Source organism: Atta cephalotes (genome assembly GCF_000143395.1).
Source record: "Atta cephalotes unplaced genomic scaffold scaffold00027, whole genome shotgun sequence".
Classification (NCBI taxonomy): domain Eukaryota; kingdom Metazoa; phylum Arthropoda; class Insecta; order Hymenoptera; family Formicidae; genus Atta; species Atta cephalotes.
The window spans coordinates 2,697,979-2,719,879 of NW_012130091.1; the positions used below are offsets into that span (position 1 = coordinate 2,697,979).

Sequence of the window (21,901 nt, forward strand, 5' to 3'; positions counted from 1 at the left end):
ACAAAGTCAAAAATTTGTGCTCTTAATATGAGATGCCTTAATATGAGAAATCGATATTAAAACGCAAAGTATATCAGTATTGCAATTAAAAAACTTTATTTAATGTTTCTAAAATACAATCAAACAGCGTGCGTGAAAAATAAGCATGCGATAGATTATACCCAGAACTTGTCTTTCAGGTAGTTGGAATCAAGCATCTGCGCAGAAATAGGTACGTTTTCGATGTTCATTCCGGTTGTTTTTTTTATTATTATACAATAATATTTATATTTTAGCAACGATTTTCACTATAATAGGAACATGGGTTATTACAAATATCCTGAGTATCTCATATTACGATTTCCACGCCTGGTTTTACGATCATCAAATCTAAATCTAACTTCTATAATTAAACAATTCAACATATCCCATTTTTCTATTAGTACTCCTTACTCTATCACTACAAAAATTTATTGTCAAATATTTATTTATTAAATAATAAATAAGATTTAAAGGCTCATCTTAATAAAATTTGAAGACATCCAAATTCTAAAATCTCTCTTTTACAATGACTATAGGCATGATCTAATAATGAATGTTCTACTAAATAAGTTTTAATTTAAGAGCAATAAATTCATGGTGGAATCAATAGATAGCGTAGTTTATTAGTTTAGTAGAAACGCCGCTATTTCATATTAGGCGCCTACCTCATAATAAAGGGTTTTCCTCTAAAATGGGTCGCTTGATCGCTTAATGTGTAAATGTTATTGCATATATGTTCATGCCATTGCCAAATTTGCGATGCTATCACTAGTTTTATCTGAATTTTTTTTCTCATCAACAAATTTTAGATTAATTAAATTACTCAGAAACTAAAACTGCAATAAAAAAATCTAAAAATACTTTTATTATAGGTATAATGTCATCGGTATCTTTCGATTGCGACCAGTTCGAATAAAATTAGCAACCGATACCGAGATCTGGAGATCGTGTCCCGAAGAGAACCATTTCAGCTTTTCACATTTTTTCAATCGTACATGTGACACATACATATAAAGCGTTTTGTTCATTAAGCTGCTTTTCATAATGCCTTCATACAATTTTAATTTTAATCAAATACTTATACATGTGATAAGGTGTGATAAGATGTGATAAGTAATGATAAAACTTTTGCATAGGAGGTAGAGCGGATAAAACTGAGTTGAAATGTCCTTTACCATTTTACAATTTTTGTAATAGTTAACAAGATATTAATTATTAATAATTGCTAATAATAATTGCCGAATATTGGTTTTTCAATAATTTTGTACTCAAGTACTATCCACAGAAAAACAACAAATGATAAAAATTGTTAATTTTTTTCTCATAGAATTCTGAGAATTTTTTCAGAATTTTTTAATATCGCATTTTCTCATGTTGTAAAAATAGTTGTCAATAAAAAAATGCAGCACAAAAAAGTTAAAAAATCTTAGAGCTCTATGAGAAGAATAAACAATTTTTGTCTCTTGCTATTTTTCTGTAAAGTTAATAGTATTTGAGTAAATAATTATTGAAAACCAATATTCGATATTTAATTAATTGATATCTTGTTAACTCATACGAAAATTGCAAAATGATAGAAGATTTTTCTTCTTGTCTTTGTGATTCAAGTCTTATATTGCAAAGTCCTTTGCAAATGAAAATTTGTCCTTTGCATGATTTTTTAATGACAATTTTCAAATTTTCATATTTTTTAAAAACATAATTTATTATATTTTTACAATTTGTTATAGGCAGTTCTAATCCTTGGAAAATTTGTAAGGATTTTAAAAGCGTTGCAATCGAACAATGAAAAAGTTTGCGATTTTTTGTAACTAATGTAACACAAGCATTTTTTATTTCTTCTACGGAGAATTTAACAAAAATTTAGTTTTTTTTCCGCAAACTTGTTTACTTTGTTCATCCCATGTTTCGTCAATTCTTCTTCATAAATTTTTTAATGATTTGCAATCATATATTTCCTTAAATTAATTGGAAAACACGTGATCCATGGAATTCCTTATGTTTTACATATAGCTTCATCTTTCTCATTGTCGAAAAAATTCTCAAACACATATGTTCCGTTTTTGACTCATGATATGCAGTAATATCTACTTAAATACATCCACCATCTACACTGAAAAAAATTTTGTTCAATTGACTAAATTAAACTAATTCGCTTTCGAAGAAGAAAGTATGTATTTATGTGATATATAAAATTTGACTTAAATTTATATATTATCTTTGCCAAAAGAAATAAAGACAAACTAAATTAATTAAGTAAAATAAACGAATAACGATATTTTATAGTTTGTGTATGTTATATATGCACATCTTGGCTCGTCGTTCTCAAGATTTTGATGTAGTTAATTGCCAATAAACAATTTAAAATTCCGTAGTAATCTTTGTTATTATGTCTAAGCCATAAGCATTGTATGTAAGTTATTAAATCATCAAACTATCACTTTTTTAATCTAATGTCACATGTCATTCTAATTTTATAAATTTTTTTTAAGATTTAATCTGCTTTTGATACATCATTCCATATCTTCCTTTTTACTTTTTGTGACAGTTATATCGTTTTATTATAACTTTATTGCCTGGAATCTGTTTTCATCGTCGAATGTAAAATAGATTTTGACTATTAGCTATTTCTCACAGAATTCTCTAATTTCTATTTCTTAGACTTTAAAATGACAAGCAATTACACAGTTTATTCTTAATATTTCTTTTTTCATACTTATTAGTTTTTTATATACAAGATGTTGCTTTCAATTTTGATAACGGTTTCTTATTTATATGTTCCTATTCTTACTCATTGTCAGTTTGAAATATGTTTAATTATTTTTACTGATTTTTAACGTCTCATGTATTCAATCTTATATTTTACTTAATATTTTATTTACGTAAGTATTACTTGAAAATTACGTTAAAATCAACATCAAGGTTATTAGTGAGAAGTTATTTGGGGCGGGCTGTAAAGGGAAGCATTTACCAAATTTTATATGTCTGGCTGCAGTTAATCTGTCGGGTAAAAAAAAGAGTTATTAAGTACTTTCCAAATTATAAGGCTTGAAAATTACAGTATCGCCGGCATAAAATTGCTCAAGATGTCCGACTGACGATTAAAATCTCTTGAATGTTGTTCAGGATCATATTTGTCAAGATCAAGATTATGGGAATATATACTTCTTATTTTGATTTTTATGAAAAATGAATTTTTAGTATAAAAATGAAAATAAAAGATATAAATGATCTTGATCTCCAATGATCTCCAATGATCTTGATCTTGACAAATGTTCTTCAGCAAGTAATCCAGAATGACGCTCAAAAGATTTTAGCCGTCAGTCGGACATCTTGCGTACTGCTATGCCGGCGGTACTGTAACTTTCAAGCCGTATAATTTGAAAAGTACTTAATGAAAAATAAGAATTATTACAATGTTTAAAAAGCTTTTGACACCAGGTATTAGATTCTGGCATCAAAAATAAATTATCTTATTAAAAAAAATTGATCCGACCTTGATCTTGGTCGACGCCATCCAAAGTCAAATCAATGTGATTAGTAAATAGATTTTTTAACCCTACAACTTTTATTTGAAACATTTTTCTAACAACTATTTGTTGCTAGAAAAAAAGTTTCAGCTTTTTTTAATAGCCATATTAATTCTTTGAGTTTTTCTTTTTCAATTTTTTGATTTCTCCAGGAAATAGCAACGAATAATATAATCTATAAAATTGAAAGATGTCTAGAAAAGTAAAATGTACTCTGAAAAATTGTCTTACTTATATAACTTTTATAAATATTAAAATTAAAAATTACTTAAAATGATGACATGGAATAAATTTTAATGGTGTTGCTTTTATTTTTAGATTTATTAATTAGTCTTATGACATTAAAAAAATAAATAGTTTAAATATTATACAGAGTCGTATATATGTACTATATATATTTAACATTCTATTTTTTTCTTTTAAGTATTACATAATAAATGGTAAATACATTCACTGGTTTTCAAACAAGTTTTTGAATTTCGATCAAGTTTTTTCGAACAAAAAGATTTTTCCTATTTGATTTGTAAAGTATTTTTAGGTACATTGTACATGGAGAGATAAGATAAGAACATTGTGCAAATGTGCAAGAAAAAAAAATATAAAAAGAAAGTATTATATGTATCGAGATCAGTATGTTTAATAAAAAGTAGATTTAAAAAAGAATAACCAACAGGAAAAATATATGGATTTGTACCAAGCTTCCTTCTTGGCTTATAAAGTCGAAGATAATAGATTTTTTTTTAATATAATATATCTGTTTATTAGGAACTTACAGTAAAGAACTTACAGTAAAATTCCTAATTTATATCAACTTATTAAATAGTTGGTAATACATATGTGATTATAATTATTTAATATATATATTTTTTAATTTTAATGTAGGGGAAGGTGATATATCTCCTAACAGCACGCGTTCTGAGGATGTTTTGAGAACATCGCAATAATGTGTGTCAATTAAATATGTTATACAAACATTCCTACGATTATCCTTCAATTAAGTATACAACATTCCTATATCCGCAGTAGTATCTCCCATAAAGTTTTACCGTGAATGTTCGTAACGATTTCGCCGCGAATGTCGCAGTAAATGAAATCAGTTTCAAAAAAGAATGAAAATGGGAAGATATCAGTAAATTACATAGATACATATACATGTAGTTAGGCGCGCGTGTTCACGTATCGCATAGGATGGGATAGGTTAGGTTATTAATTTTTTATTAATCGATTTTAACTGCAATTTTTATTAAAAACAGGCACCGAGATGATTACAAATATAAGAAGCGTTGCTTCCCGAACAAATACTTCGGAATTTTGATGTTTCACGTCAATAGGATGATTCCTAGATAAATATTATTATACAGAGTGTACAACATTGCGGATCTCCAGTGATAGGATGATTCTCGATAGATAACCTGTACTAACTTGACAAGGATTATGTCTAGGAATCATTCTATTGCCATAGATACACAATGTTGCGTACTCTGTATATTATACGGGGGTTCGTTCGAGAAGCTCAACAACTTATGTATCGATAACCAACTCTAACTACCAATCATAATGAAGTTGACTGATTGTGATTGGTTCATTATAGATTAGCCTACAAAGTTGATTGTCTGACAGGCTTTAATAGCGACATAACGATTATACATATTTTAAGTATTCTATCCCAAATAACTTAATGTTTAATATCTCGCTTCACGAGAAAATAATACTTTCTTCTGGTAGATTCGTTTATTTCATTCAGAATTGCATCTAATAAACATACTTTTCTAAACATTGGAAATGAGGTAATTAAATTAAATGATTATTTGGCATCGTATTGACTGATCAAAGATACATTATCAATAGACTGCAGATATTTATGCAAAATACTTAACTGAATATTAACCGGACAATTTTAGCAGTCAATCGTTATTCGTTAAAGAGTTATTAAAAAGTAAAATAAAAAGATTAAGATTACTATCTGTAAATATGCAATTTATGCAAAATATTCAGTTAAATATTTTGCACAAATATCCGCAGTCTAATTATCAGTTACTGGTTATAAAAGTATAACGCTTGCTCACTTTCTATTTGTTATTACTTGTATAAATTATAGGATAAGATTGATAGTGTTAAGTTTATATATAATATTTAGTTTATTAATTATAATATTTAATATTTATTAATATTATATAATATCATATATAATATTTTATATAGTAAAACGCACAGTTTTACAGAAATGCTACGAATATTCGACACATTACCAATATAATTCTATGTATAATACTATGTATAATATGCCAATAATGTATAATATGCCGAATAATCAATTATTCGGCAAATATAAAGTACAATTTTAACAAACAATATGGCGGGTACATTATACTTGTGATCGCATATTCGTAACAACGTATGGTGATATGATGCATATATTATAGTTTCAGAGTTGGCAAAATATATTATATAATAATATTCTTATCTAAGAATAAAACTTATATTTTTTAAAACATGTTTATAATGTTTTATATAAGATTTAAACAATTATGTATAAGAAGTGTTTAAAAATATCGATAAAGCAAGTTTTAAAAAATTTTTAAAGGATGATTTTGTGCAGTTTTGTCCACTTAAGGACACTGTCCAAGAAAAAAACCTTCCCATACAAAAACTCACATATCCTCCAAACCACTTGACCGATTTTCAAAAGCAAATCCATTTTAGAAACGTCTTTTAATTACAATTAAAATTATATTTTAAAAAATTCTTAAAAACTACTTTTGACAAAAATTTTTAATTTTTTCTGGAATCCCCTCTATCATACTTTTTATGGTGGTCTCGGTCACTTTCTCGGATACCCTCTTTCTTCGTTGTTTTTGGACTCTAAAAACCCTTTTTCCATCCAGATCCTTCTTTACGGTTGATAGTCAAATGTTCCTTGAAAATAATGATTATTGACATCGTTTTTCTGCAAACTCCCGCCTCCCGCGCGATTTTGATGAAACTCCGGGTTCTTGAAAAATTTTGAATATGGATTTGTGTGTTTCTATTTCACTTGCCATTTTGCAACTGAGAACAAAGCGATTACGAAATTAACTGTTTCAATCGTTTCTTACATTCATTGCAAAGCCTACTAAATTAAAAAATTGTTTTTTTTTTAAAGTGGTTTGGAGAACATGTGAGTTTTTGTGTAGGAAGGTTTTTTTCTTGGACAGTCCTTAGAATTATAATACAGTTTAATTAAATCGCGCGATGTAAAATTATTTGTTTCTATCAAAGCTTATCTTTTATTACTTTTGTAAAGATATAATATGTATAGGTATAATATGATTTCTACAAATAGGAAGATATTGTCTATATTTTATACTCATTTATAGTTTTATTTTTTTAAGTTAATTTTGGAAACCAGTGTCTGTTCACAGTATGTCTGAACGGACGAATCAGAATTCTTGTAAGAATTACCGAGTGAGAACAATTCATTCATTCCTAAATATAGCAAAATTTTGGTCGAATACATTTTTTCCGGTAAGTAAATCAAAATTTCTTGTTGATTGAATAATCTCATCAGCAAAATTATGTATATATACAAATATATGTCACCTTTCCATTAAATCTATTCGTATTTCATGGTGATTGAATAAATTCTCATTAAGTGTATCTGCAGAATTTCGTGTTGATCAAATAATGTTTTCATATTAATTTTGAGTGCATTCCGTTTCACGTATAATGAAATGTCATAGTTGTTCACTGAATGTAAATAAAGATAAATAAAATATCATGCGTGAAACGGGATGCATCCATCATCTATGTGTTATCAGATACTTACAAATTAATATAACATAAAGAAATTCGAATTAATCTACTGCATTAACCTTTAAAATTTCTATACACTACTCTAAATTACATTGACAAATCAGAAGGGAAACCATTTTCTCATCAGCTATGAAAAATATCACTTCACATGTGCGTTTCGAACTACGCATGATGTATAATTCTTCTTTATAGTTCATCGAAATAAAAAAGGATAAAATTTTCCTTTGTTCTACTGTACAGAATAAAACATGCATGATAAAAGTTATAAAATATACAGTACAGTGTATGTTCGCTTGACTTGCGTCAACTGGCACAATAATCGAATTGTTAAAGTGCGCTGAAGTTAAAATTGTTACTTTATCCACATCAGATCCAAAAATATTTAAAAAAGCTTTATAATATAATATAAAATATAATATAACATAACCTTAATAATATAGATAATAGAATAATTCAACATTCTATTTGTAAAATCTCAAAATTGTCATAAGAATTTGAAATTCTGTTTGATTTAATTAAAATGCATTTAATTATGTAAATTGATATCAAAACATAAACCATTTTTTTGTGCATTTGAAAGAATAGAAGATCTATTACATCTCAAGTAATACCTATTGATTCATATATGTTTTCTAAATTATATACATTTTATATATACGTTTCTAACGTATCTAATCTGTCTTCTACAAACATTTAAAAAACGTATGTAAAACCAACATGTAGAAACTCGTAAAAACAGTGCGACAAAAAATCACTTTTTTTCCGAAGTATGACAATACATTTTTCGAAATTTTTTCGCGCTGAACACGATGCTGTTGCCAAAATTGGCCCAGCACATTAAGATTTTAAATAAATTGGAATGAAAAGAACAAAAATGTTTTTCGACACATTTAATAATTTTTTGCAACAAAAAAAATAGTTTTTAAATAAACTGAGCATGCAGAAGTATAATTCAAGAGTTTTCAAACAAAATTTGGTTCATAACCGTATAATTTCTTTATCAAGTAGTATAGTTATTCGCGCGCGAATTTTAGATTTTATATAATATGCCATATGTTTACAATTTATGTTTATATACATTACAGACACAATATTTAGTCCACATATTTATTCATACATATTACACACACAATATTTAGTCCATATATTTTTGTCAAATGAATAGAAATAGAGCGTCATTGAATAGTATGCGGCATTTAATAGAAGGATGCATTGAATTAAATTTCTCGATTTTAAAAAACGACAAAGAATAGAATAAAAGGCATAAAATTAAAAAATTTTTCAGCAGTTTTGTTCAAATAAAATAATTTTTTGAAGTGAGTCCTAAGGGATCTGAAATGAAAGTATAATACTTTTTTGAAATATTATCTAAGTAAATAAAATCTCTTGATACTTTAAAATGTTATCACGCTTATTACACTTAATGTGAACTTCGATTACATTTCGTTTACGTTCAGAGACCACGACAACACTCACGTTCAGTTAAAATGCCGACCTATTATTTGCAATTTAGAGTAAGACTTTAGGCGAAAACTGTTAAACTATTTCCATCATATTGCCTTGTAATTTTTAACATGATAAGAAGGCTGTAGCCATCAAGTTGTCCATAAAAGTTAGTGGTAATAAAAGTCAGCAATCTATAATAAGCAAAATCTAAAGCCGTTTTTTTAACCGATATTGAAGGCAAATTTAAGCAAAGCAGTTTCAAACAAATTGAGCAACCTGCAGGCAATTTGCTATCTGGGCAGATGTTGTTGAGTTTGTTTAGAGATCAGTATTTCCCAAATAATCAAATTCATCGAGTGTTTGCTGATATATTCCCAAATATCATTGTAACAATTAATTTCGATAAACTCGGCACAAGATGAGACAGCATTATGTCTGTTACTCAATAGAATTCTACTTTCTAAAGACAACAACTTGTTGTGATCAACATGCTGTCCGCAGCTATCATGTTTACAGCATTACGACACATGTGTCAAACAATGATCACTATATATGCTATATGTATAACGAAATAATGCCATCAAGATGCTATCGATTTTGCCATAATCAAATTTAGAAATCATATGGGGACTATTTCACATAATGAGGAAGTACCTTGCTCTCTAGTTTGTCGGCATTTATTATTGCAACGGTTAACAGCAACATGATAGAATCTTAACTAACTTATTTGGCATGAATTCAAGATGCCATCATGTTGATGTCATGATGAAATTAGAATTCTATCATAGTGTGATTATATTTTATATTAAAGCTCTACTTTGAGAATCACTTCACATGCGAAATGCTGCGCTCCTTATATTCTTTTTTATGTGATTCTTATTTACAAGTTATTGCTGTAGTTCTCTGTCGGCAGAGATGCATAATGCTCGCGAGTGAGTGATTTCGTAATAACATTTTTTTATTAACGAACTATGATGGCATCGATTAAAAAATTTCATAGAATTGAAGGCATACACGCCATAATGGATTGATATCGTTACGTCTTTACTTTGTTGCCGTCATATTTTCTTCATAAGAAGGATAGCTCAAGATGAAATGATTAATCATTCATTGCTGTTATGTTGCAGTCATTTTGCCGATAGCGTAACATACAGCTATTGCTGGTTGTTTGTTTTTAAAATTTCATCAACTGATTGCATGCAAAAACAATCATATTGCTTCATATATGTATTGATGTCAGCAAATGTATGAATATGAAACATTGAATATAAAACAATTCGTACATTAGTTTACTCAATGTGCTATCATGCTTGGTTACCTTGAATTCTTTTGCCACAAAAAAATATTACAATTGGCCAAAAATATTTTTGCTCCAATTCATTTCGATTTACTCAAAATCCTGACGTGCATAGCAAACTCTGTCAACGGTACCATGTTAAGCACAAAAAAAAATCTTCAGAAAACGTATTATTCATATTTCTGAGAGGTTTTTCTTGTACCATTGTGTTATGTAGGAGATTATATACCTGTAGGAGATTATATACCTGTAGTAAAACGATAAAGAAGGTCAAAACTGCACTGTACATTTGAAAGAAATATATTATACTTTCATTATACTTTCATTATACTTAATGAAAATATTTATGTTAAATTATTTATGCCGTGGCTACTTTACGAATCGGTGAGTTGTGTAAGGCAGATTATTGGATCTCAATAAGGGCTGAACCAGTCAAGTTCTAAGTGTGCTCAATCAATTGCATTTGCTCAAAATATATAATGAAAGCGTTTTTATTTTTTCTCTACATGCCCTATAAGCGGAGATATTGCGACATAAAATCTGAAATTTTTGATTTTATTAACATCGTCGATCAGACCAGGAAAAATGTACGGTTCGTTTTTTCGATAACAGATGGCTTTTGATTCTAATCAAAGCAGACCAGCATTGGCACTAATGGCAATATTGTACGTAACATAACCATATATAATGTGCATGGAGCAAATTATGTAAAATGAAATATCGAGATTAATCGAAGAACTAGATATTTTCCATTTGGGATGCGTTCGGAGAGACGCTATTCGTGCTATTTAGCAAACTGTTCGCGGAGTGAACTGTTGCAGATAGCACTAACAAACATGATCATGACATCACTAATAGTAGCGTGTTACGTCACAACTGCGCGCTATCAATGCTATTCCGAGATAGTGTATTGGTAGCGTTAGCGTTTACAGATCTGTGAACGATCCTAGCGTAGCGTTGATAGCGTTCGTCAAGAAAATTAAATAAAAAATAAATTAATGTTTGAGAGGATTCTGTCTCTAATGGAATCAAATTTTTTTCTCTTTAGAATTTCGTAGAATAAACATACGTACGTAACGTGTGAATTTCAAATTTTATAGTAATGAATGCAATCTCAATTTCAATCTCTGCTATTGATGGCTTGCCACTAGGAGTGAATAATTCTTGTTTGTATCATCTTTAACTTTTCAAAGTTTCTGCAGAGTTCAAACTTGTGTATTTGATTTCATTACAAATGTAAAAGTCAGAGGTATTTTATTACTGGTGATTTTTAATTCCTGTGTACGGAAAAAAGTTACTATTGCGGTATAGTGTGGCAGGATATTCCGCTGCAGATGCTTCGGGTCCTTATTAGATGTAGATATGCTTCTTTTCAAATCGACAAAGGATTCTTCTTTATCTGATTAATTTATTCAGTGTAACTATGTGGGATAATTAGAGGAATGTCATGATTTCCTTAAGCAAACGTATTTATTCAGTATCTTTCCCACAGGTTGTCTACATTAAACTCCCTCGTCGCCTGCCTGTTCCTGCAGGAACGCCTCGCAGGACGTTCGCGATTCGCGGGTCGCGTGTACTAATGCGCGAGATTTTCCTATTGGCCGCGCCACATGGCCGTGCGGGAATCATGATCCGCGAAGAATATAAAGCTCTAAATAAACTAAAAAGCCTACAACTATTAATTTTTTGATCTAGTTTACTTCTACTACCGGCCTAACGGCAAGCCATCATAGAGATTGCAATTGAGATTGTGTTCTGTTATTCCCTACAAGAAAATTAAAAATTTATGTTACATATATACTTTACAAAACCTAAAAATTTAAATTACAGAGAAAAGTTGGTCGGTGATTGAAAACAAAATCCCCTACATTAACTTAATCTCGAATATTAAATCTCTCTGGTTAAACGCTACCTACGCTACGCTAAGATCTTTCAGTTGGAGTTTGCTATCGCACTATTGGCTCCACGAACAGCGTTGGTAGCGTTTGCATCCTTAGCGTGAATAGTGTCTCCCCCGAACACACCCTTAATGACAATAAGTCGACACAATTAAGTATCGTTCTATCTTTGTCACTCTCTAAAAATCAAGAAGGATAGAACGACGCTTGTGTCGATTTGTGTGTACTTTCCATCAAATAGAAAATATCCTTCATCTAGATATTTGCCGTTGAGGACTTAAGTAACTAGGTGTTCTGCGTTTTGCCATTGAGAAACTGTGACCACATTTATATGGCACTCTTAATCGGATTTAATAACATTTTGATGAAAATACATTCAATAAAAAGTAAAAGTTTGACAAAAGATATCGCTTTGCCTCATGAACCATGATTAGTCATTGAAATCGACGATTATCAGGTTAAAAAGTTTGTCTTTTAATTAAATAACATTTTGTTATTTTTAATTTTAATATGTGTCAAAACCTATCCATTTTTTAGTTTCAGAGTAAATAGTGTTTGTATTAATAATAATTAATGTTTAGATAAATATAATGTATTCTTTTGAGTTAAACATTTAACTCCATTATTTTAGTTAATTTAAGTTAATGATATATTGAAAAAAATCAGTGGCTATTTATAGAAATGATTGGAAATAATTCAAATTGGATCCAATTCAACATTATGAATTTCATTTAGATATATTTCATGTAGATATATTTTTTATATATTTTATATATTTTTTTAATATATTTAATATATATTTTGTTTATATATTTTAGACCACTTGCGTATAACACTATTGCAAAATTTTCATAAAATGTTTTCAATTTCATGTGCTAAAATGCATAGTGTTCATTTTATAGTACACTGATAGTAAAATTACAAATTAATAAATTACAAATATTCTCTTTTCCGTATAAAATAAAAAATGATTTATATATAAAACTTATATATAAAATTTCTTAGCTTACCTATGGCATTAGCGTGTGAATAAGTCCTAATATCCTAACGTGTATAAACAGATAACGCAATTTTAATTATAATAAACAAAAAAAAATGCCTGACAAATTAAACAAAAATAAATAACACAATTGCTGTTTTATCATGCCCTCATTTTTTACATAATCATTTGATGAAATTTATGCATATGTCCGAACTTCTATGAGCGTTAATAAAATTATGTATATAATAATTAAAATTCTACATAAAATTTTGTCATTATTTACCAGATTACGTAATTCCTCATCGAGATTATAATTGGACAATTTGTGAAGAATTGCTACTGTCTCGTTTATCTAAAATTGTTTTTATACAATATGAAAATTTTTAATAAAATTGAAAAAATTACACTCAGAAGATTGCGTTATTTTGAAGAAAACTTCGATATATGTAATTTTAATGTTGTAAAATTGTTGCTTGTGTTTATAATTTTAGTTATATTATATACAATTCTAGTTATAAATAATTAATAATGTTTTAATTTTACCATATCTTATAGTAAAATTAAGTTTGACATATGTGATTTAATGTGAGAAATAAGATGCTGTATGAAATGAAAATAAAAAATTGGTATAAAATAAAAGTATATTTAAATGTCTATAATCCTTATCCTCTATATAAAAATATAACTAGTGTTTCATCAAGACAAGATTTCTTGTCTTAAAGAACATTTCTTGTTTTATCTTTTCAAGATAAGAAATTTCTTGTCTTGATCATTTCTTGATAATTTTGTTTGATTTAATCAAAATGCATTTAACTAGAAGTTGACGTCAAACCATAATCCTCTAACTATAATCAAACGATTTTTCTGCATTAAAGAAAATAGAAGATCTATTACGTATTATATACCTGTAATAAAATCACTACAAAGATCAAAATTGTATTATTACAACCGAAAAAGGAATAATGCTTTCATTATATTTAACAAAAATAGTATTAAATTGGAAACAATTAATGTAAAAGATGATCTCGAATATATAAAATAACAATGAAAAATATAAACGCAGTTAAATGAGAAATGATTTAGATATTTTTGCGTTATTTAGACATTTATGTATTAATTTGTAAAAGATTGGATACATAATTGTTCTATTATTGTACGTTCTAATACATGCACTTTTATTCAATATATAAGGTCAAATCAGAATTGATCTAGTTTTTTACCTTATAAGAAAATTATACATCTAATTGTCGAATTAACGATATAGATTGGGTGAGTGGATAATACCGTACAAACTACTGATTTGAGCGCGAAAATATGTTTGAAGTTGAGTTGTGAAAATTATGACAAGATAGAACGGGATCAAAATTAAAAGTCTTCAACACTTCAAAATGTAACATACAACAAAAAACGAATTTCTCAAAGATTTTGTTTTTAATTCGACATATATTAGATAATCTTATAAGTTTGACCAGATTTACAAAAATTCGTTACATCTGAGGTTTCCATTATTTCCAATATTAACAGATATGATGCAAGATTTAAAGGAATAAGTGTTGAAGACTTAATTTTGATATCCCGTTCTATTACAGATATGTTGATGACATAATTATGGCTATTCCATTATCTGGAGCCAACCTCATACTACAAAAATTTAATTCTTACCATCCTGGAATACAATTCACATGTGAGATTAGCAATAAAAAAACTATCAATTTTCTAGATACTACTATTATTATAAAAAACAATGTCATCAAGTTTGATATATATCACCATCTTTCTCGGGAAGATATTTTAATTACTAGTCTCAACACCCGATATCTCAAAAAAAGGAACTGTAATAAGGATAGTTGACAGGATTTTTTAAATCTTGCACTCAGTTTTCTATCAAAAGAACCTTGAACAGATGATTAAAATTTTATTAGACAACGGTTATTCATTAAATTTCATTTTTGATATAATACGAGAAAGAATTAAAATTCTAAAAAATAAAAAAACTTTCAAGCAAACCATCAATAAAAATAATGATTCTTCAAAAAAGGATAATAAGAAAAAACGAGCTGGTTCACAATTCCATATAATCTATCTCCGAAAAATTTAAAAATATTATCAAAAATACTAGTACAAAAATCTCGTTTTTTAGTCTCGATAGATTCAGTTCAATGATAAAAAGATTCTCTTTCTCCAAATTGTAAAAAGAACATAGCGTATAAAATTTCTTGTAATGATTGTGACGCGTCCTATGTTGGACAAACAAGTAGACAATTAAAAACAAGGATTTCCGAACATAAAAATAAAATATCAATAAAAAGAAAATCAATTCTTCGGTTGTCACGAATTATAAAACACGTCACGATTTTGATTGGAATAACGTAAATATTAGACATAGAACGTAACTACAATAAAAGACTAATATCAGAAATGATAAATATCAAGTGATAAAACAACAGAATTAATTTAAACAAAGACCCTGAGTTACTTAGTTTCATATTTTTGTTATGTGACCGACAACTAAAAGTCTATAGCTAAAAATAATCCATTTTCATTACGATTAACACTGCAGTATGAACTTCATTGACTTGTACAATATACACTATATTTATTTAATTGTCGTCGTGTTTAAAATATTTTTTAATTCACTTAAAGAATTTGCGTTACAATAATTATATGTTAAGACTAATTTGTATTTAACGTGTTCCTGAGGTGAATCTCCACAGCATTTCTTGCAAGTTTTTAATATTGTTGACTCTGATATTCAATTATTACATTTAAGGTCAAACTATCGTTGACTATCCAACTTACTAATTGGTTATAAATTTAATGTTGGAGTGTAATCACAGGAAGATTTTTTTTATGGATTTTACGTAATTTTCCCGCTGAAGAAGTTAGTTGAAACATTCGACAAATATATTATTTTTAGAGGATTGTCTTAGATTAATCAAAATAAACGCGCAATTATTGCAGCGCCTAAAGTTCATTTGTTAATAATTCGTTAATTGTTTTAAGAAGGAATCTTATTTTATTGTAAGTATTTAAAAATTTATATTAATTTTTATAGAAATTTGATGATCCAAATCCGAAAAATAACAACGTCAAATTGCTCTATCACCCACAATTCTTTTACAACGATATGTTTTCATACTATTTATACTAATAGATAAAATTGACTCCTAGAATCTATTTTACATTTATTTAAATATAATAAATATATTTTAATATATTTTAATATATTTTAATATATTTAGTATATTTATTCACAAAAATTATATAACTTGATTATTTAAATCTTTATCTATATTGGATTGTTCGGAAAGTTCGTGCCGACTAACTTATATAATTTAATAAATATATTAAAATTTAAATTTTCTGCGTTTCAATTTTCCTTCAACATCGGAATAGAAGACTTGTAGTTGCTTTTTCTATTGCGAGAGTAGTTGCGTCTGCAGTTTTTCCTTCTTTGCTCTGTTTTGTAATTTTTACAGTGCAGCATCCAACAAACAATCTCCAATTTTCGAATATATAAATTTTTTAACAAATGCAATATTAAATCCATATTTATATTTTGTAGAACAAAAGAAAGTCAAACGTGTAAACTAACTGTATGATACAATTAACATATTTATTGTGTTTTTCGAACTTAAAGCATATAAAAATACAATACATAAAAAATATAATCGGAGCATGTTAAATCAAAAAGTAATATAAAATTGACAAAATATAATGGAAAGATTTTCTATAAGCTGCCATTTGTATCTCTTGCGTTGTGATAGCCAAATTTGGACAACGCATTCATATTCAACAGACAAAAATAATTACAAACAACAAATATGCGATTATATGTATAATAATACCATTATATATAAAATAAGTATATATATATATATATATGTAGATATATCATTTTCTTTCTTTTTTGTGATCTCTTTGCGAATACAGAAAAAGTTAAATTAAAAATAAAGAATAAAATAATGAATAAAAAAAAAGAAAAGAAAAAAATAAAGAATAAAAAATAAATAAAAGGATAATTTTAGCTGTATTATTGTTTTTTCTTAATTTGAGAAAATGAAAAAAATTGCTCATATATTATATATATTATTATATTATTATATATATTATTATATAGAGTATAAAAACTGTATAAAAAATATTGTATAACATATTGCAATTTTTATTTCTTCTAAAGAAGGATATTTTCGGTTGACTGCTGCGAAGATTGGCGAAAACGGAAAAAGTTATAATACGTTTCACTGAGGCGGATCGATGCTGATAATATCCATAATTACAATATATTATATATTCTTATCAGCTTTTGGCTATAGACTTCTTATTGATCAAGCTTGGTTTATAGCACATAATTATCATTAATTGTATTAAATAAAATAATTTCGTCAACATAAGTTTTTGATTGGTTAGAAATGACTTCTCGTTATTATTTCTTTTCCTACATATGAATACAAATGAATTATACTATAAGAGAAAAAAACATACGCGAATATATTTTATATACTTAGAAATTAGCTCTTACTATTTATCATAATTAATTATAAAAATCATGTAATCCTATATTATCCTTGTTATAATGATATATAATAATGTGATGATTAATATGACAAGTAATATTAATATAATTATTAATTAATTTTAATCTTTAATTATCGCATATTTAGCAAAATCCATAATTATTTTGAAAGAGATCTGCGACTTAAATGATTGATTTATACTGTTTATATCTATTAAATGTTATTTCATCGTTCACATAATCAATATTCGATGCTTACGCTTATCAAAATCCCTATCTCACTCTCGGTTTCTCGAGCATAAAAGACCATGATAAAAAGAAATCTAATGTTCGAATAAATCCTATGCTTGTTTTAACTTTTTCGTTTATCTATCAAAACCATTTGGATAGTAGAACTCAAAAAACTTAGAAGATTAAGAAATTCGCAAGGAACCATTCAGCGTTTCTTCCCAGCAAACGAGAACGGATTAAATTGGACATTAAGTTTTCGAATCTGCGAAAAAGAATACATTGAATACACTGAATACACTGAATACACTGAATCTATACATCTAGCTAAACATAATAATGTGAACTCTAGTGGATAAATAGATTCAGAAATGAAGCGATAGTCTGCGAATGAGAAAGTGATTTATCATATTTAGAAAAGCATGCACCAAGATGATCACAGATGTATGAGTCGTATCTTCCCCAACAAGCTATACAATACTATATATAGAGACAATACATTATAGATTCACGATAACAGGATTCCCGGATATAACCATGTCGTGGCCAGGAAATTATCTTGTCGCCATGGATCCGTAATGTCATACTCAATATCACACCGGGGTTTTTGTTTGACAGGCAACGGTTTATGTATATCACCTTTGTGCGTGCTTTCAATGATACCATTTTTCGAGATCGGTGATTAGCAGTTGGTGGATCTCCCATAGACAATTCTTCAATTATATCGCACGTTAAATTCTAGTTGCATGTTCATTGCGTTGAACATTGGGTAAGATATCAAAGTAAATTATCAATACGTAATTACGGATTCAATCAGATTGGTCACAAGTTTCATTTCTATGCACATTGGGTGAGATACAGAAAATAAATAACTAATCCATAATTACAGATTCAAGGATTACGGATAGAAACCAGATTTTAAAAATTCAAAAACTTGATTCACTTTAATGAATAATTTTCAATATTTTTCAATAATTTCTCGTTTGCTGAGTGTACTATGAAAAAAATATTAAAAATCTGAAATATTTATTTTTTATATTAAAAATAAACTTTCTGAAACTCTTGCATTTTTGCTGTATATCCTATAAGAATGAGATATATGGTTATTCATAGGGGGTAGGAGAAAGAGAGGTATGTGCGACTCATGAAAAATTTACAAATAATGCATATAAATAAAACATATAATGACACAATAACTTATAAAATTGCGTTTATAAAGTTTTATTAAGGAATAAGAATGATAAATATGTATATGAAGCAATAAATAATATAGTATAATTACAATCTTTCTACATATATGGGTTACCCGGAAAGTTCGTGCCGACTAACCTATATCATTTAATAAATGTATACTAAAATTTAAATTTTCTGCGTTTCAATTTTCCTTCAACATCGGCATGAACTTTTCGGACAATCCAATATTACAAGAGTTATGACATGAAGTACATCTTTTGTATAATGTGCGTTTATTGCATTTAGTGTACTGAATCTGTACACTATGTATGCATCTTGCTAAAAATGCCGTATATCCCAAACAGGAGGGATATACAAGACAACAAACTAAACAAAGAATACGAAAGCAAAGCACTTGTATTTCGCTACACAATATGTTTTACTATTCCACTACATGTATGTATCACGAAATAATCACTAAATCTTTTACACGTCCTACAGTAATCATTTTATGTAGATTATAATTTATGATGATGTTATTTAAAATGATTAAAATGATATTCAACTCACAATAATTTCATTAATATTAACAGTAAGGAGCTGAAATCATAATATAACATAAAGGCATGTAACAGAGTAGTAGCAAGAAAATTACTCCGACTCCTTCTAATTTTTCTGACTTCTGCGGCATAAATCCCAGCGCGGCGTATTTGCCAGAGTTACCCTAGAATATGTAATTATATTTGCGAAAGATTATAAAAAAGTTGCCTTGGTCATTATATGTTAATTATATACGTACGACTTTTTGTAAACGCTTATAATTTACATTGTCAATGTGAACATGAATAATAAAGGATTTTTAGTAATGCTTGCAAAACATATATATATACATATATATACATATATAAACATATATATACATATATATACATAACACTTATAAGTGTTTAGACGTTCAAACCAAACGCAGCACAAACATGGTAAGTTTGACCTGAAATCAGAGTTAGAAATTAGTGCGTCAAATACCTGCAATTATATTTCTTTTATAATAAAATACAGAGCATCACAGGAAAATTATATTATTCCGCGAGTGTTGGTGCTATAATTGCACGTGTTACTGTACTTAGATGGTTATCAATGTCAGGATCGCGATGTATCACAGGTGAGACTACATCTTTAATATCATATGCGCGTTACTAACGATTTTATTCTTTTTCCATCACGCAGTGTCATGTAAACGTATTTCAACATATTGTCTATATAATACAATAATATTTCTTTTTTTAACATATCAATTTATATATAAGTCATTATCTTTTAATTCGAATGTAGGCTGTGGTCTAATTAACACTCGTAACACAATCAGCGCGCTCACGATCGGTCCACAATTGAATGCAAAAAATGCAAGCAATACGAACAGACTTCATAATTCGGAATTGGACCGGTGCACAGTGGGCTAGGAGACACCAGAAACTGGCCAAAAGTGGCCAACAATCATTGGCAGCATTCAATTTAGAAAAGTTATTATTATTATCCAAAGAAATAAATGTACATTTATACAAAATTTCAGAACAATACGATTATTAATTCTGTGTCTATATATTTTCTAATTTAGAAATTGACTACAATTGTCGATCGTTTTGACGCAAATAGCATTCCCTGTGTAATATTTATTTATTCTCTGCACAGTCTTCCAAATGGTCACGTGATCATGTCTCCATCAACATTTCAACGATAAGCAGGCCCCTCTCAATTTTATCCCTTCCAACGCTTCCAGTCTTCCCGCCACACATGTTTAGAGCAAGCAAGTATGCAAATATAATTCTTAGAATTAATAGAGATCCCAAACGAAAATAAATAAGTCATAAATATAAGTCATAAATAGCATTCCTTGTGTAATATTTATTTATTCTCCAATGTTTTCAAATATTCAACTTTGAAATGGAATATTTTGATTTTTAATCCCGCTCCAAGTATTGAGTTTCACATACATTATATATTCAGGACATTAAAACAAGCTTATTCTGTAAGTTTCTGTAAGAAAATTCTAAAGAAAATGGATTTTTTCGGAGAACGTCCTTAAACTTTACCTCTCCGTAGGATGTAAATTAGTTGAAAATTCATAACGTTGACAATAAGCAACAAAAAAAATAAATTCTTATGTAATAATAATTATTTGGATTTAATTTTAATAAACGTTAAAAAACATTTTAAAAAATATTCAAAAAAAGAATGTGTCTATAATTTTTAAAATTATTAAAATTAAAATACTATAAAAATTCTTAGCATACATTTAAATTAAATCTTTTAATTTTAAATAATTTATATTTCTTTAAATAATCATTACAGTAATCGGATTTATAACAGATTCGTACATAATAATTATGTATATATGTGTGTGTGTGTGTGTGTGTGTGTGTGTGTGTGTTTTCATTATTTACTTTATTATACGTTTATTATACAAATTGTTTATCATAATAATTTACATCATTTTTTAAAAATAATTTTATTTCTTCAACTAATTTGGTTGTATATACAGATGTATATGTAGACGTATAAAAACATCAGTTTTAAGTAAATACATTTATATGGTATGAGGTTTGACATTTTTTTTAACATTCTATTCCGCCATTTTGGATTCACCATTTTGAATTTTTAAATTTGAATTCAATATCAGTGATCTCAAAAACCCCTGAATATTCAATTTAAATACAATTGGAGCAGTACTTTTAGTATTTTTAGCCACTTTTTCTGGTCTCCTAGCCCACTGTGCGATGTGAGCATTTATATCATTTGCACGGAAAAAAGAAAACCAATATAAATCTAATTCTTAGAAAAATCTAATTCTTCGTTAATATAAATTGTTTATAAGATACTAGATGGCTAAGATAATTTAAATATATAATAATAATATATTTCATTAAGATAATTTAATAATATTTAATTTTTTATATCTTAAAATAATTTATAAAAAAAAATCATTCAAAAAAAATAAATAATAAAAATTATTTAAATAAA

General features: G+C 27.7%; 1 protein-coding gene across 1 annotated transcript in view; it reads left to right on the forward strand.

Moving 5' to 3' along the window:
- Positions 1-300: 300 nt before the first annotated feature.
- The window catches only part of LOC105620602 (3-hydroxyisobutyryl-CoA hydrolase, mitochondrial-like), a 25,902-nt gene continuing 4,301 nt past the window's right edge, over positions 301-21,901 (forward strand). Inside the window, exon 1 of the mRNA XM_012202093.1 lies at positions 301-304. Within this exon, the coding sequence (XP_012057483.1) occupies positions 301-304 (4 nt within the window). The remainder of the gene's footprint in view (positions 305-21,901) is intronic.